The following is an 18,450-nucleotide window of genomic DNA, read 5'->3' as shown; positions in this document are numbered from 1 at the left end:
GTTTTTGAAAAGTAATAGCAAAACAAAGAAAATATAAGTGAAAGTAGTTTTAGAGCTTTAGTTAATTACAATATTTTTTTTAATTTTTTGTTAACTTTGCACAGCCTCTGAGTTACTATCTTTATTCTTTCTCTTAGTTTGTTTCAAGTCTGTGAGGTGACTGAAATTAAAGTAAATTGGGTTTCCTCAAAATGAAGCGTTGTGATTGGCCCATTTGTTTAACTGGAAATGGTGGAATAATGTTATTATTGTATGGCAATTAGATGTATGGATTCATCAAATTACTGTGTGAATAAAAAGGGATCAAAATCAAAAGATATGGACGAACGCACTTGAAATGGTTTGGTTAGTGCTGCATCTTCTCCAATTCCAATTCCGAGTGGGTTGCTTTTTTCCTGAATAATGAAAGATAAAATCAAAAAAGAAAAAGAAAAAAGTGCTATTAGATTAATTAATATTTAATAATGTGGACGGACATCCACATTATACTGAGTACTTTGTATCATTATCACGCACACTCCTTGAGGGAATGTATCTAAAACAAAACCAACCAACCAAAAAAAAAAAAAAAAAAAGATTTTGTGATGTTAACGTAAAAGTAAATTAAATGGTGTGAAGTTTTTGATAAATTCAATCTGTGTGCAAATAATTTCCTTGGTTTGTTTCTGTTTAGATTTCAGAAATACATTTAAGTGAATTTAGTTTACCTAGTTAATTAAGACATTAATCAATAAGTTTTCTAAATATGGTAAATTTAAATTGTGTATTCTCACATACCCTATAGATAACGAGGTCTTAAAGATGATTACTTGAAAAACAAAAGATTAAGATATAGTTTACGTGAGTTTGATGGGTTAAGGTACATTTATCCAACTATGAGGTTGAGAGTTCGAATCCCCTACCTCAATATGTTGTATTAAAAAGAAGTTCATGTGAGTACTCTAAAAGTGGACCAAATTGCAAGTAAAAAACATGACTTCTAGGAGTAAGAAGAAAAGTATCGATGCCGACCTAAATTGAGTTTAATTAGTTAAAAAATAAAACATATATAAACAACCAAAAGAGATTTAGTGTTTGAATTCATTTCCTAATAACTCACAAAAAGAAAATAATAATAACAATAATAATCTATCAGAACCAAACGCAACTAATAATTTACATGAAGATTAAAGTCTCAAGAGATAAGTAACACTTGTTATTCATTCATGGTAGCTCAACTAACAAACAAAGTTCAAAGTAGCTCAACTAACGAACTTCATATAACTTTCAAGTGTCCATGGTGAATGGTCGGTTCAATTCCTCTCAATACCCTTCTAGTATTTGTCTTAATTAAAAAACTAATAATTGTTGCGATTGATACCTATAACTAATATTTAATACTCATTAATTAATATTGTTATGCAAGAACCGAACTAAGGTGGGTGGATCACTCCAAATCCGTGTTGCACTAACGACCTATAATAGAATTTTGCATCGGTGTAGTGTTCTCTCATGCATACACTCTACTTGTTCAATTATGTACACACCGAAACTTAAGTGGGTAATTAGTCCAAATTTATATTGAACGGAATCAAATAAGGTTGCTGGGAAAACAAATTTAACTAGCTCCTCCTCGTCCTCGAGGTATTTAAGTCGAAACTCAGCACGTGTCTCAAAGCAAGAGGGCCACGTGTGTACCTTTGACTTCAATCCTAAAAAATATATATCCCAAAATGTGTTGGTCTCTTGGAGATCAGGGAAACCGACCCCAACACAAAAAATGAATATTATCAGTAGAAGAAATATAAAATGAAAAATGATTCAGTGGAGGATTGGGATAGCGACGATAATGACCTGAGAAATGCAATTCATTAAATTAACAGAAGTACAACAATATATTCCTCGGGGCCAGCGGCCGATTAGTCATTGAACGGCGAGTAAAGCCTCCACCACCCAATAAGATCTCGAAGTATCGCCGGGGGCCACGTGGCCGCATCGCCGGAACGGAGTAGAAAATAGAATACTCGGCGGCCACCAGACTGCGCGCGCGCTGCGGATTGTGTATTACCAAATTAAAAGCAGAGAAGGAAACCTTATAATAAATGAATTAGGCGGCTCTGTTGCTCCAATCACCGCACAATTGTTTGAAGCTGGGCGAACACAGATAAGTTAATTAAGGGAAATTGCAAAAATAAAATAACCCAACAAAAATTGGATTACAAGGTAACTGACCCCTTTTAAACAAATAAAATGCAGAGGCATTTATATGTATATAGCAAATACCTTCCTATACTTAACACCAATAAAAAACTCACAGATATTTAAAAAAATATATATATATTTTTTATTTTTTAGTTGATTTTTCAAATGTGGCAAGTAAGTATCACTTATTTACCGCCATGAACATCTCAATATTATTACTTCTCTTGACTGAAATAATGTTTTTCTGATCTTTTTTAGTTTATATATATAGTAGTAAAATTACTATAATATCTCCGCGTTAAAAAATATACAATTTAAGGGTAACAATGATGCGTTAATTATAATGTCAAAGTGAGTATATAACTCAACAGTAATTGACATATATATTGTACTAAAAAATGACGTGTTAATTAATCTCGAGCCTATATCAAAAAACTTGTTCATACACTCTTAGAACGAGACAAACATTGATTTCTCCAAAAGAACCAGCAAACCTCGTTAGGAAATCAAACTGGGAGGTAAAGATTTCTATGCCCCTCCCTTTAGACTTTTGAAAAATGAATGGTAGCGTGGTTGGTTTCTAGTTTTGAGTTAGTTTAAGGTTTATGTTTTAGGTTGGTTTTTCTCCAAAGAGCGGATAAATCCATTTTGATTATGTATTTGGAAGAGACGGGTTTAACATTTTCTAAAATTAGAACTTAGCCTGATTTTAATTTCGATCATCATTTTGAATTAGACGGATCCATTAAGCCAACTGAGAGAGGATTATAAATGAATTTCTTTTTTTTTTTTTTTTACTGGAGATTGGGAATCAATAGACTTTCCATAGGACACATTTTATCGAAGAGATTTATCACCACTTTAACTAGGTTTGTCGCTAAGAATAATGGCACACAAGCATAGGCCGAATGTGATTTGCATCGAGTCTTGATGTATTCTAACTACAATTCTAGTGATGATTCGACCACGTTTATCCCATCAAGGTCCCACCTGGATTGGTCATGAAGTCCCATTGATGAATCTTGGATAGGGACTTCATGACCAATCAGGTGGGTTCTCCAAGAACTTCATTTTAAAAACAAGGAGATGGTTGAAAGAAATTAAAAAGAAAAAAAAACATTGAGAAAACGTGAAAAAAAGATAATGGTGCTACATTCTTCAAGAATTTAAACTCCTTAACGTTAAAGTAAATGTGGTGAAAAAGTGAATTCTTTTCAGAACTGAGGCACTAAACCGTGCGAAGAAATGATGAAAACGTGTTTATTGAGAGTATTATATTTCAAAATTCGTTTATAAGAAATTGGTAAAAATAAATAAATAAATAAAATTTGGTGAGAGTTTATTATGATATATTTAATAATTAATAAATGAGATAAATGTGTATTCCTAACATTATCGAATGTCAGAAAAACTTAAGTGTGTTTGGCTTGGTTAATGGACTGACAAAAATATGAATCCAGAAACAAATAAAAACGAGTTATATTCCATGTTTCAAGTATCTATTTTATGGCAAATTCAAAAATTATGTTGAATTTAAGAATTTGAAACTATGGTGGTGGCGTGTTCTTGTACTAATAAAAATAAAATATTTCTTTCAAAAAATAATAATAAAAAAATAAAATTATAATATATAATAAAATTATTGTTTTAGTTGAGTTTGAAAATTTATGAATAGATATATGGATTTTAATTTTAATTATTTAAATTATTAAAAATAGTATACAACTTTAAATATAATATTTTATAATGTATAATATTGTTCTTATTTTTATTAAAAAAATTCATAATTATAATATTGTAGTAAATATTTTAAATCTTACTTTTGCCCTCAACTCATACATTGTATACGTATATAATATATTTCTGTCTATATATATATATATATATAAAGTCCTCTTCCATATTTAAAAAAGAAAAATGTAGAAATTTCAAGTTTTATTCTTTAGGGAGTCATTTTTTCTCTTTTAAATTTGCAAGAATCATGCCGTGTAAGTTTTTTATTGGTCAGTTTTAACATTTATCAATTGTAAAATGTTAGAACCTAAACTAATTCGAAAGTTTATAAATATTATATACTAAATTGAAAATGCTTTCAAACATTAGTAGACTATAATATATATTTAACCTTTAATCACTCCAGTTTGAAACTAATTTCTATTTAACCTTTTAAGTTCAAAGGGAACTTCAATCCTCAAGAACCCACACACAAATATGATGCAATGGTTTAACGCTAACAAAACTAACATATGATGGGGTAGTTTTATTAATCTTACATTATACGTTCTTCTGTCAATCTGGTTAAGACACGTCTCCTACAAAAATGTTATGAGCTTACGCCTCATATGTTATACTAAACCCATATGTTATACTAAAAAGGAAAAAAAAAACAGTATATCATTTCCCTCTGTTTATCTTATTTTATCCATTGTTATGTTGTTATCTTCTTTCTTTCTTTTTTAATAAGTACAACATGTGAGGATAGAGATTTCAAACTCACGATTTTTTATTAGAAATAGATGCCTTAACCACAAACTATGCTCAAATCGGCCATTGTTTGTTTTGAATGATTATCTATTATTTTAATTAAGGTTTCACTTAAACACTCAACATACAATGTTGATAAAAGTAAGAACTTATGAAAATCAAAATTAAAAGTTGAAAGACACAATTAAGACATATTAAAATTTGAAAACTAAATAAACACAAATGTTAAATTTCAAATTATTGATGATATACTATTCAACATTGACCAGTGACCCACCGTCAAAATTAAAAGTTAACGGACTCCTCCAGATCCTAAAGACCTGATCCTTGCATTTTCAAAGTAGGAGTGGAGTATTTAATCATTAATAAAAATAATAATAATAATACTCACCTCTTAACCGATCAGAAAAAGACTCCTAATTTTTTACAATAGGACAATTTAATGCAAAAAATAAAATAAAATGAATAATAGTAATAATAATATTAATATATTAAAAATATATATTTTTCTTTTTCTCTAAAAAAATTAATTAATAGTTGTCAAATTTTCAAATTTTTAATAGAGTAAAAAAAATTCATGTTAATCAGTTAAAGAATAAGCAAGATTCTTTAAAGAAAATGCATGGACAAACAATATACAAATTGAGGTAAGAAACTAGAAATTTATTTCGACAGAATAACTCATACAAACAAGTGACTAAACAAGTTCCGAGTCACCATTTTGAAGAGTGATTTTAAGGGTGAATTTAGTATGTCTTTTAATTTAAGCACTTTTTTTAGATAATCGAGTCACTTAGACTCATCACTTTAAAATCATTTTCTGAATAATTATTTCTCGAGCTCTTCAAGTGTTTTTAAACGATTTTGATTTTTTTAAAATGTCTTTTATTTATTACGAAACACTATAAATTTCTTCAAAAATCACTCTTAATCATCTAAATTTACTTAGAAAACTATACTAAACACATTCTAAACTAGTAACTCTTCCAAAAGAAAATGTTTATAGAGAAATATTTTTATTTACAAAAATACTTTTCTCAAAAGTCATTTCAAATATGCATCAAATATAACATTTCTTTTTATAAATTAAATAAAGAAGCTTAATCTTTAAAACCATAATTTTAAATTAAAAGAAAAAAGAAAAAGACAAACAAGTCACCAAATGTTATTTAAGGAATTTAGTTCTACTCCAAATTTATTACCAGAGCTTGTGGGCATTATTAGAATTCATACTGTAACAAGGGAATTTTAAAATTGAACTAAAAAAAAGTGAATTTTAAAATTAAAAATAACTCAAAAAGTAATATTGTAACTAAGATATAGCATGAGGCATATTTAGATTAAGTAAATCAAATTATTAACAATAAACCATTAATTTAACTAGGTCAAGTTTTAATTAATCAATCATACAGCTGGCTAAGTACTTTTACTGTCATCAAATTACAAATTAATTATAAACATGGATTTATTATCATTAAGTACGTTTTACTACTAAAAATAACTACTCACCCTAATGTCAGATTTTCCTTTCTAAGTAACCTTCTATAATTTTCAACAAAAAAAAAAGGAAAAACTCTTCTATTCCTTTTTTTATAAGGAAAAATCTCCAATTCCTGAAAATATTAAAATAACTTTATTTAAAAACAATATAAAATCATTATTTACTTTAAAGAGAGAAAAATAATAATAAAGTATGTGTGTGTATATATTATATATATAAAACCATTATTTAAGAAGATGCAAGTCACAGGATGGCATTCAATCTATCCATAAGAAACGTACCTTCAACTGCTTCAACAATCTCTGCTTACAAAAATTTGGCATAGCTTAACATCCGTTGCTCCATGAATTATGAACTTGTTTGCTAGCTTCCACACTCCAAACTAAAAAGGTCAAGAAAAGTTAGTCACACTATTACATTAGCTTGTCAAAAGGCCATCCAAACACCAATATCTGGTTATTAAACAAGACCAACAAGTTCACATTAGAGTTAATATATTCAATAAATAAAATTAAAAAGAAAACACACACACACACCACACTCAATCCGAGACTTGCTAGTCTAAGGATGTTGAACAGAAAGTATAATAAATTCTAATAGTAAACCATGGTATGCTGACACGGTTATGTAGCTAAAGAAGATAGAACGCCAAAAATATGTAACATGCTGTACCTATACATTTTTACCTTAAAATTCAGATCTGTAGTTTTTCACAAACCTTTTTTGTTTATATTTATGATTGCATTCTTCATGATTATCATTTGGCCTACCGACCATTCGCGGATGATCATGAGTCAGCTCATTACGCTTAGAACATCTTGATATGAAACCAGTCTCTTTTTGCAACAATTTCTGAGTATGTCGCTTCACGTCGACCTCAACTGTATTCATTTTGGCTTCCTTCTCTTTGCATCTTTTATGGTTATTCGAGCTAGAACGACTCCAACATTCACCTGTGCCCCCACCAACTTCCCTGAAACAGCTATGCTGATGTCCAGACCTCTCCTTAGTCAGTGATTTGGTGCTGCAAGGCAAACCTTCTATGTCCAACTTTAATCTGTGATTGAGTCTATTTATCATTCCATCTTTAGAAGAATGAGAACTCTTCCTTTTCTCGTCATAGAGACAGTTTATTTCGTACTTGGCATTTTCTCTACGTGGATGTTCCTTTTCTTCAAGAATTCTACAGTCTCTTGATCTTTCGTCCCACTCATATTGGCATCTCTTCTTAGCAACATCATCCTGTCCCTCACTCCCATCCTCATTTGTGAAAGACATTCCCCTGGTCAGTGAAAAAGTAAAGTGAAAAAATAAAAATAATAACAGCAATTTACATAAATGAATGGAAATTGTCGATTTAAAGTAAAATTTAAAAACAAAAAAGAGAGAGATAGAGAGAGAAGAAACAATTGATGCTTATAATCCGACACTGTTAAAATATTTCAAATCCCAACTTTTGACCAAGCTTTCAACAAAGATCCGAGGAAGTTCATGATAACTAAACAAAAGAAATGATATGATTTGAAAATAATATGTTTTGGAAATTTCTAAAAGACTGAGTGTTCTGGGAAAACCTAGAAATAAAACCTAAAAATGTAAAATGGAAGCATTGTCTCATATTAGTGTCTTTTCCATCCGTTTGTTGAGTTTGAGATTTTGGTCGTTCAAGACTTTCGTAAAGGGAACTCAAAGTTCTGCACCTGGAAGGGCTGGAAGCCGCTCAAGTGCAGTGTGTGTGTGTGTTTTTACAATGAAAGGGAAACCTAGAATTCCATAAATGCAATGGAACATACCAAAAAAAAAAAAAAAGAGGAAGCCTCCCGTACCAATAACAAAGCCGCTCAAGTGCAGTGTTGAGTATTAAGAAAAATTTCTTAACATGTGTATTCAGCTAAAAATCTATCACATAATCAATAAATTAGAAATATAAAACAATGCATAATTAATAACTCTATATAGGCCTCAGAGATATATATAGTTATTAATCACACATTGTTTTATCTTATAAAGTAGTAGAAAAGTTACCTCCTCGTACAATTATCGGGTATCTTCCTTACTTTATTACAGTCATTTACGTCTATGAATTCCGAATAACGAGGGCAGAACTCTTCAGTTTTCCCCAATGGTGGAGCAGTCATGCCTCCCATGCCCATGAATCCACTGCAAGGTCGGAGAAGGTCACAATTGGTAAGTATGGAGAAAAACATACTTTCGTTTCTGTCTGTGAACCGAATCATTTTGATCTCCAATTTTCAAAAATGAACATTTCAACCCCTAAAAATTGTTCAAGTTGGTCTCTAACACTACTAGAAATCAGGTTGGGCATCTTCTATAACATGCTGTTGTTAATCACTATTAATTTCAAATTTACTTATTTAGCTTTTCTTTTATAGGAAACAGAAACGTGTATATTCATCAAAAACAGAAAGAAGCAAAAAAGGAGATGAGATACCCAAAACTTATTTAACTATTATAATTAAAACAAACAAATAAGAAATTGTGATGTAAACTAACAAATAATATACTCTGGTATAATCTCAAACTAATTAACTAGTCACTTAATTTAAAATTGACAATGTAAGAAAAGTCATCCATATTAACACATCAGTCAGACTTCTGTACCTGTAACTAAAAAAACAGTAATTCTAGGAACCAATTCGAACCATTTCTCTCATAAAAAAATTTCAAACTATTTCTCAAACTGTAAGGTTAATGTCATTGAACCACAGAGACCAAAATAAATTATTTTTTTATGAGACAAATTTCCTTAATTAAAGAAATTTATATAACTCGTAATCATGAGGGAAGAGAGCAGCATTCCAATTGAAGTTAATATGAGGTGGGGACAAGTTACAAAAGTCTTTTTAACTAGAGCTCCAAAGATAAGCTACAAAATCATTGTTATGCCAAAAGGTTTGCACTATAATTCCTAAACATGTTGGACCAAAAATGTATTCCTTTATACAATCTCATAAACCCAAAAACATCGAAATTTACCTTGGGACAGGATATCCACCATAAATACATGCCCAGTAAGAATTTGCTTCAGGTGCCATCGGTGTATTGAAAGCCATGGGACAGCCATATGGGTTTGTGAAAGTGTTGACATGATGCCAAGGTAATGCATAATGTGGCGTAGCTCCTGAAAATATAATATTCAACACAAACTTAAACCCCCTCATAGTAAAGATTCCACCAAATTTGCAAGATATACACAGAGTCTAACTCATTACCCATTAGATGAATAGGAGGTGGCTTTGAAGCAACTGGACAGTCTCTAATGAAATGGTCCAGAGAACCACACATGTAACAAGCACGGCCACGCTGATTCAAGGGTGAAGTTCAAGATCAACTTGATGCAAGCCCCTACATAAACCAGAATCGCGAAAGGCAGTGGAATATTTACCTTCTTAGGTCTTCTAAAATCTGTAAGGTTCTGGATTTTGCCTGGTATATCTGCAAGAACAAAAGAAAATTGGCAACAATGAGCATATAATTTTTAGCTGCAAAGAAAATATCCATGTGTATATCCTACCAAAGGCATTACCCGGCACTTCATGCTTCCCAAAAACAGGCTGACTTTCCCCTTGACAATCATCAAAAGGAGGAAGGTCTTCAGGTCTACCACCAAAATTTTCAGGATGGCAAGATCCAGATTCTGCTCCAGCAACTTTAATCTTCTGAGGCAAAGTGAATTATAATGATGAGTGCCATGCACCCAAATGAAAGGAATGGACCTAAATGTGGTTTACCATATTTCTTTTTAATGATGAGTCATGGACGTAATCCACCACTTCTTGATTAAAACCACTACCAGTAGCATAAGACAAACAAGGCATGTCTTTTCCTTCAATTCTTGATTCTTCATCTGTTTTAGGAGGATAGATAAATGATTATACACTAAAACCTATTAAAGTACATTCAAATATAATTTTTCCACCTGGTGCATTGTTATGACAAGCATTATCTGAGTCGCCCATCAGGATCTGAGACTCAAGGAAACGGGCAACATTTTGCCTAAGAGATAAATTTGGCAACAAATCTTCTAGTTTATATTTGGTAGATGAACACTTGGGGCACTTTGTCTTTTCCAGCAGAACATGATGAATGCCTGTACCAGAAATCAAAAGTTAAATAAAGTATTTAATAGCAAGCCAAATAATAACCACAGAGGAAGCCTGTCACTCTTAACATCTGACAGGTCACGAAACGTACTTCTCAGTTAATTAATGGAGGAAGTAATGGAAACATACAAAATACTTTTTCTTAAACCCATCCCTGAACCAATCACAAGATATTCATTCAATCATATTCTCATCCACGAGCTTAGATCCTCTATTATACTGTCTCTCTAAGCCTAGGATGTTTGGTGGTGGTAATTGATGAACTTTGCAAGGGTTTAAGTTTAAGGTAACAGATTAGTTGGTGGTATTACTGGCTTCTCATTATCAGGTAAGGTAGTGGGTCATCGGGAAGTGGGTGTCAGATTTGGTAATATTTTTCTTATAAATTTAGCAGTTTTCTCTAGTGAGGACTAGTTTTTGACATATCAACAAAACTCTTCAAATTTTTGTTTCCCCCCTTGCTCTCCCCTGTCCTTATCCCTTGCTTTTCTCAAACCGTCAAACGTAGACAAAAAGTCAATGACAGTGACCTTTATGCTCTTGATTGAAAAAATTATGAAATAGTCAACAAGTCTGGTTATAGAAGCAGAGGCATTCAGAACTATAAAAAATTATTCCAACTTTAATAACACCAAGCTATTCAAGAACACGTGACACAGATGTGTACAAATTTCTTGTGCCTAAAATCCATGTACTTCAGACAGCCTATGAGATTAAAATTAGAACTATTGTCTAACCATACAGCAATTGGTGGTCTGTATAATCATTTTAAGGCCTTCTACCACTGCAGCCAACTCTTAAAGGTGTGAAAAATCATTTTTTTTTTCCATCATATTTTTTGAAAACATTGCAGCAAAGATTTTAAGAACAAGATGTTGAAAGATATCATTCACAGAATATTTCCAAATACAGAGACTATAAGAAATGTAAACATTAAATAATGAGTTCCAGAAACTTACACTTCTGACAAAAACTAAATCACAAATATTTCCAAATACAGATGCTATGAGAAAAGTAAAAAATGGGTTCCTGAAACTTACATTTCTCACAAAAACTATGCTTACAGAAACCAGTGATTACAGCATCCACAAAGAGTGAGTTGCAAAGAGTACACTTCAGTTCTGAAGGTATTTCACAATTATGAATCGCTGGAGCCAAATCAACAACCAGTCTACAAATTCCAACAGGTTATACAAGTAAGATTATCAAAGCAAATAACCAAAACCATTATTAGAGCGAAAGACAGTAACTACATATCCTACTTTTCCAGACCAATGTCATCGCCAATATTTAGGTTTATGTTCGTTTGCAGCTCAGTTCCTCCAGCTGTTGTACCGTGACCTGAACCTAAACATAGTGACATTTAGATAAGAAAGGGATAAGAAACCAAAAACATCAAAAATAAAATTAAAGTACCTACCTCCTTGAATGGCCTCACTGATGGCACTTCCTTCAGGTTCAATATAACCTCTCTCGGTCTCCTTATAACATCTGAAAACACAATAAAAGATTTCCCGTTGAGTAATCAAGACTGCAAATGATATATTTGATAATAAAAGGGAAAAAATAATAGAAAAGTACAACCTAGCAGCATCATTATTTGTACTATTGTAAGAAATGGATGAATTTGCTTTGCGAATAGGATATAAGTCTACACCAAAATCATCAAAATTGTCCGTCTCAGCAATCTGCATGTTGTCCAGAAAGATTACTAAGACAAGGAAATCAAAACATAAGACAATACAAGTTAATCATTTCAAGAAATGATGAAAGTGATTCCAACACTTAAAAATGCATGTGCTATCCTATGAACCAACCGAAGCATTGTTAAAAACTTGTATCCTTGATCATGACAATACCAACAGGGTCAGTTAATGGATGAGACCCCATGTAGGACTTCAAAAAATACACGATGGCTATCAATATGAAGAGCATACAAGTTGAACTCTTATTCAACCTTGTTGAGATCTGTCCAGATATAGTTTGAAGTTCTCAATGTAACAGATAGAACAAATCATACAACTTCAAATAGTCCTCTTAAAAATTAACCAAATAAGACATCAATTGAAACCATGTTGAGAAGCAGAACCATATAATTATACATTGTAAAAAATCATTTCCCTTCATCTAGGAATGATTCTAAATTTCTGAGAATAAGGCAAGCATAGTAACATCAAGCGTGAATGTCACAAGATTACATGGAATCGGCTGTCATTTGGGTTAACTATATTTCCACCAATCATGACAAAATAACACTCAGTTCCACTATCTATAGACCAAAAAAGTAAGATCATAGCAACTGACAAAGAAAGATACTAATCAACATACCAATGGACGAGATGAATTAACCATGTCAGTGTCTTTGACTTGAAAATTCCCAAACAAGTCGCGATGCACACTGCATTACAGTATCATTATATGGAAAATCACCGGTAATTTTCAGTTAGGATTGAATAATTAAAATTAATTGGAATTTTATGGATTCATATTGAGCTGCGTAAGGTTATATATAGCAGTAACACGGCGTGAGAACTGTTGTAGCAGAAAAAATTTCAGTAAAAGTAAAAGACATCACTCAAAAACACAACGGATTTTGCAATAACGACGATATAAATATGGATGCGGAGGCATGCGGATAACGTATTGGGGTTTTCAAATCCCGAAACTACAATTATTGTCATAACAACTCAATTCAGAAGAAATGATATCTTACACGTGTGCATTTGAAGGAACTGATCCCGCGGGAACTCTCTTGATTATCACGCATGAACCACTTGGAATTTCAAATTTCTCGTCAACTAAATCTGGAAAATAAGGAGTATCAGGAGGAATCTTGAACTAAACACCTTCCGATATGATGGAGTTACCCATGTAGAAATGTACTGTACTATGAGAACCAGGGATGTATGGGACCCCGAAAGCTAAAACAAATAGAATCTCAAAGCAAAAACGTCTTAGCTGCCTAATTCCCAGATGCATTAACCATGTAAAGAAGTCGTTCGACAAAGAAAAAACTCTTAAGGGCCACACAGTGCTATGAACTGAATAAAAACGAAATGGTAGAATCGAAGGACTCTTCAACTTAAATCCAAAACACGCCACCACTAGAGGCAGGGAGAGGATGGAATACCTTGACCGGTTTGGGCATCGGAGAATACGAGATCGAAGTTTTTGCAGGAATCGAGGTTCTTCATGCGAATAATTTTGGATTTAAGATCACCAACTGATATGGAAGGTCGACCTTCGATATCCACCGAGTCGAAGTTCACCGAGCTCCTGAACTTAAATTGGATCGCCATAGACGAAGAGAGAGAAACTCAGATCATTAGAGTTGGAGAATTCGGTCCTCAAAGGAGCAGAGATTTTCTTAATATCAGAACTCAACCGCCACGCTTGCAGTTAGGGCTCAATTCGGATGATCATAAAAATTGCGCGGGTATGACACTCCAAATGTGATAAATAATAACAATAATAGTAATACGTACATGTTTCTGATTTTCCAAAAAATAATAATAGTAGTAGTAACGATATAAAAAATATTTTAATTTCAAAATTAAATTAAAGTAGGTTATTAAAATAATATGCAAATGCATAGCTCAGCATATCTCCCGATTTTTTTTAAATAATATTTTTATTTAAATTTAATTTTAAAATAATGCTACATTAATTGAAACTAATTCCAAAAATAATGCTTTTGAATTTAGTCTCTCACTTGGTCGTCTCTCGACCATGTATTGAAAGCGTATCTCGAGGTCGTTTCTTCACGGAATGACCTGGATTCTTAAGGAAATAATAAATATTATTATACATTATATACTAAAAAGTAGAGTTTTGTTCACTATTTGATAGTCGAAAGAGCAATTTTCTTCTTTCACATTTATTAAAAATAAAATAATAATAATAACTAAAAAGTTGATTAATTAATAGTAAAAGAAAATAACCTGTGTCATTTCGAGTTCATGTGAAGTGAAGGAAGAAAATTGTACTTTTGTCCACTGCACCACTAATTGGTCCAACAAACAAAAATATACTTTTTATTATATAATGTATATATTATTTATTATTTCCTTAAGAATCAAACTTGTCCCACGAAGAAACAACCTCAAGATGCGTTCCAGTACATGGTCGTCGAGACGACCATGTCTTGATTTAGTGTCATGGTCGTCTGACAACCAAGTGAGGGACTAAATTCAAAAGCATTGTTTTTAGAATTAGTTTCAAAAGAAGTATGTAATTTTATTTAATGCAGCATTATTTTAAAAATAAGTTTAAATAAAAACATTATTAAAAAAAATACTATATCCCCACTTTCATAGTCTTCTCTTGGAATAATTTCAAAAGCATTATTTTTTAAATGAGTTTCAACCAATGCATTATATATTTAATATGTTTCAAACGAACATTATTTCACAAATAAATTTAAAAATAAGCATTATTTAAAAAAATTCCAAAGTATCGAGAGATGAGGGAGATATTTTTATTTGAAGACAAATTTAGTAACAGTGAAAATGTTTATAATAAAACACAAATTTGGTATAAAAAGTTTTTTATTTATTGAGGTGGTTGAAACTTGGAAATTGTATTCTCTACTTTTTGTTCAGTACAACTAGGAAGGATCCACAATTCGGGAATCCTCCTCAGTTTAAAAAGGCTATCGGATATGCCAACATATGAATGAGAATATTAGAATTTAGAAGTAAGAATTTTTTTGTATTTTTTTAAGGAAAATATTAGAAGTAAGATTTATTATAAATGGCACATTAATTCATATTTTGGTCGTTGAAAGAAAAAAAAAAAACTAATATTTTGCTAAGGAGAGAGCTTCTGTTAAAAACAGTCGATTATTTCAAAGGAAAAGAAGACAAAATTTACATAAAAATCCTTTATAATTTCAGAAACACAGCTCTAGAAATTCTACTACATGTAAAATCTATACACAACTTTTTTATATTTCTTAATTGCACATCACATAAGCACGTGGTAGAGATGGAAGAAAGTTGGTAGCCCACCAAATTGATTGAACACTACTTGACAGTTTAAAGTACACAATCAATAAAATTGGCACAAGCCACAAGGGCGTTATCCCATTCTCCCATCAACCACACTTTACAATAGGCAAGAACAACGAAAGAGTGTCACAGTTTAAAATGAATTAAGCTCAATTAATCAATGCAAAACCTGAATAAGGCTACCTTATCGAGAACCATCAGCATTTCTTGTTCCAATTCCCTGAAGTCTTCTCATCCATTTATTTTGTGATGTGGTAAGATCGGCAGAACCTTTCAAAGGAGTAGGATTTGCAAGAGACGTATTTGGCACTGGAAGTTCAGCAGGAAGAGCGGCGGCGGTGCTGGTAAAGGCGTTTAGGACCAGGAATGCCAATATTGGAGATAAATCGAGTGTCCCTCCAAGTGGTGGGATAATCCCACGAAATATGTTCAAATATGGGTCGCATAGCGTGCTGAAAGTGAAAAAAACCATGACAATTAGCAAAGCAACCATTGAGGAGCAAACACCCAATATGATGCAGAGGGTCGAAGCTAGAAATTTTCGTAGAAGGGTAAGATTTTACCTTAATACGGATAATGGAGAGAAAACACTAAAATCTAGACATTCATATATACTTTTTGTAATCTAAGATGAACTAAGTGGGACTGGGAGGTTGCCCCTCTCCTTCTTTCTTCCCTTCACCCCTACCAATGCACACAGAGATATTTGACAATAACTAATAGCTATGACTTTGAGGTTGTTTGATCAACTTCAAAGCTAATTACTGTTTTCTAAAATATAGGAACACATTTTTCATCCATAAATTTTATTTGACAGAGTAGTTTTGAAATATTGTTTATGAAGCAAAATATAACACATGACAGGAACAATAGCCTGTGATTTGTGAATTTAAATGTGAGTTTTATAAGCATGAACTAACATGGATTGGTGAATTCAAAATTTAAATAATATATAGTTCAACTTATAAATCACACAAGCCAGACGCCCACTGTAATTCTTTCCATCTAATTTCAGGCTGTAAGCATATATGGCCGATGGTTCGCTATGTTCAGTTCAAAAAATGTCATTCCAGGCTCACGGTCACTCGAATATTGTGAAGACGAATATATATATATATATATATATATATATATATATATATATATATATATAATTACAATAATAATAGTAATGTCAAAAACAAATAAAAGGTACCTTAGGGGACTAACAATGGCAGGAGGTGTGTTCGGAAACCAAGTCAAAACTAGCCTGACGACCAACAGTGTGTTGTAGATACTTAAGAAATTCTGGATACCATTAGAAACTACAATTCCTGCCAACGAATCTCCAGGCAAAACTGCAGCAAAATTGTGGCTGGAAAGAGCTCTGAAATTCCTGGAGTTCATACAGTGGATCTGAAATAAAATTCAACAGAAGTACTGCGGAAATTAGAAAATCGAAAACCCCGGGAAAAATTAACCGTAAGAAGTAGGTCATATTCTAGCTGAAAATCGAACTGTACAACGGATATAAGTACAAAAGACAGAGCAATTACATCGGAAAGTAGCATACATACACGAAGCAAATTTCACGAAACCGTTAGAATACAGGTGGTAACATGTAGTTAGCAGTTACCTGGTGGCGGAAACTCTGGAACTCGGAAGAAAGCGAGAGCAGTTTCTTCAGAAATGGATTCTCGGAAGCCAGTGAATGAACAAATACGATGCACTTTTCAGCAGTTGACGCGAAAGATTCGTGGAGGTCGCGAAGAAAATTACATGGAGGGCCGAAATCGGCGTGCCTCCTCCTGGATACTCCAAAAGCTGTTTGAGAAAATGCCGGAGAGAATGACGACACGCAATTTGGAACGAAGTTGAATCCCGTAGACCTCCGTCTAGGGTTTAGAACTGACGACTCGTCTGGAGCCATCTTGCTTCGCTCGTCTGTGAGAGAACCAGCCGAGGAAGAAGAGGATAAAGGATTGAAGAGTGATGATCCTGAAGCAAACACCGGAGCTCTCTCCCTTCCTCGAGTGGGCCGTGGTTTCTTAGCTATATGCAATTCTGATCCAATCGACTGGCCCAGATAACAATTATGAGCCCAATCCATAAGCCCATTATTTCCGGCCCAATATATGGCATGCCACTTGTCAAAATGGGTGTATCATTTTAACCGAGTTTTAGCTTCGTTAAACTGCACCTTAAAATTTGATGAGAATTATAGTCTCATCCTCAGCTAAAGTTGGTATTTTTACACTTATCAAATAAGAACCACACCCCTTTTGGTGGGGATACAGCTGCGTGTTTGATTTTATTAGTTATTGTTTCCTACAGTTACCATAGCTTGATGTTCATGGCATGCTATGGAGCCTCCATCGCGTCAAGGGACCAAGTAAGACATAACTACCGACACATGGCTTTTATTTCATGTCTTTATTTTATCATGGTTCAAATTATGGTATCCTAATTGTAGATGAACCATGTACAAAATTATTTAGAATTTATATATCTTATGCAACAACCTCGAAGGATGAGGTTATCACAAAATTACGTATCTTTTAATAAATATTAAATATGATACACGAACAAATATAGCGCTATCACTACAATAATTTGATTCTCGATCTTTTTCTTGGATCACTTCACAGTCTTTTCTTTCAATCGAGTTGCAGTTGGCCACGTTAAAATAAAAAAATGGAGGAGGAGGGAACAAACTTCTACTGGGGTTTTTATGTCAAAGTGTAGGTAGTCCACGTATTCATAAACATATTTATAAATTTGAATAGATGATAGATTTCGAACATTTATCTCATGTTAAGGTATAGATTGATGGAGTTTAACATTTATGGTGAAAATTTATACGATTAACTAGATTGATGGGTAACTAATGAATTTTCCTCTTGTAAACAAATCAATGCATGGGATATGGTGTGATATGAAACTATAATTATTTTAACGTTACGAAGTTTTAAAAGTTAGTGTATCGTCTTAAAATAAATTGTTTATAAAAAATGACTACATTGTTTCTCTTAATGTACCACGACTATAGCTCAACTAGTTAAGATATATATATATATATATATATATATTCGAAAAAAAAACGTGGACTCAAATTCGATATATTATACTAAATGTCACCAAATTGGTTTTTAGTTGGTCTAGCGTGATTCTA

At 32.4% G+C, this 18,450-nt stretch overlaps 2 protein-coding genes across 12 annotated transcripts; both read right to left on the bottom strand.

The window, feature by feature from the left end:
* Positions 1–1,532: 1,532 nt before the first annotated feature.
* On the bottom strand, positions 1,533–13,726 carry LOC111004949 (uncharacterized). 10 transcript variants are annotated; one of them, XR_015792925.1, is made up of 17 exons: positions 13,421–13,726; positions 13,004–13,094; positions 12,619–12,688; positions 11,875–11,978; positions 11,711–11,781; positions 11,553–11,637; positions 11,331–11,461; positions 10,107–10,277; positions 9,919–10,034; positions 9,702–9,846; positions 9,573–9,622; positions 9,400–9,490; positions 9,164–9,308; positions 8,192–8,326; positions 6,853–7,448; positions 6,448–6,548; positions 1,533–2,129 (listed from the first exon to the last, which is right to left on the bottom strand). XR_015792925.1 is itself a non-coding variant. In XM_088127850.1 (16 exons), the coding sequence occupies exons 1-15, from the start codon at positions 13,587–13,589 to the stop codon at positions 6,854–6,856; spliced, it is 2,169 nt and encodes a 722-aa protein (XP_087983976.1). In that variant the 5' UTR covers positions 13,590–13,726; the 3' UTR covers positions 6,285–6,548; position 6,853. The 10 variants fall into 10 exon arrangements, 4 of the variants coding, with proteins under 4 accessions (XP_087983976.1, XP_087983977.1, XP_022131959.1 ...); XR_015792927.1 differs by having other exon boundaries at positions 1,533–2,029; XR_015792928.1 differs by having other exon boundaries at positions 6,885–7,448.
* Positions 13,727–15,277: 1,551 nt separating this feature from the next.
* YLMG2 (YGGT family protein) lies at positions 15,278–17,296 on the bottom strand. Of its 2 annotated transcripts, none has more exons than XM_088127062.1 (3): positions 16,915–17,296; positions 16,509–16,694; positions 15,278–15,751 (listed from the first exon to the last, which is right to left on the bottom strand). In XM_088127062.1, the coding sequence occupies exons 1-3, from the start codon at positions 17,206–17,208 to the stop codon at positions 15,617–15,619; spliced, it is 615 nt and encodes a 204-aa protein (XP_087983188.1). In that variant the 5' UTR covers positions 17,209–17,296; the 3' UTR covers positions 15,278–15,616. The 2 variants fall into 2 exon arrangements, with proteins under 2 accessions (XP_087983188.1, XP_022131764.1); XM_022276072.2 differs by having other exon boundaries at positions 16,495–16,694; positions 16,915–17,290.
* Between the last annotated feature and the right edge of the window lie 1,154 nt (positions 17,297–18,450).

The sequence above is a fragment of the Momordica charantia genome (assembly GCF_013281855.1).
Source record: "Momordica charantia cultivar OHB3-1 chromosome 8 unlocalized genomic scaffold, Mcharantia_2.0 BLBB01000008.1, whole genome shotgun sequence".
NCBI classification, from domain to species: Eukaryota; Viridiplantae; Streptophyta; class Magnoliopsida; order Cucurbitales; family Cucurbitaceae; genus Momordica; species Momordica charantia.
The sequence above is the reverse complement of the archived record's forward strand: the minus strand, read 5'-3'. Positions and strand labels throughout refer to the sequence as shown.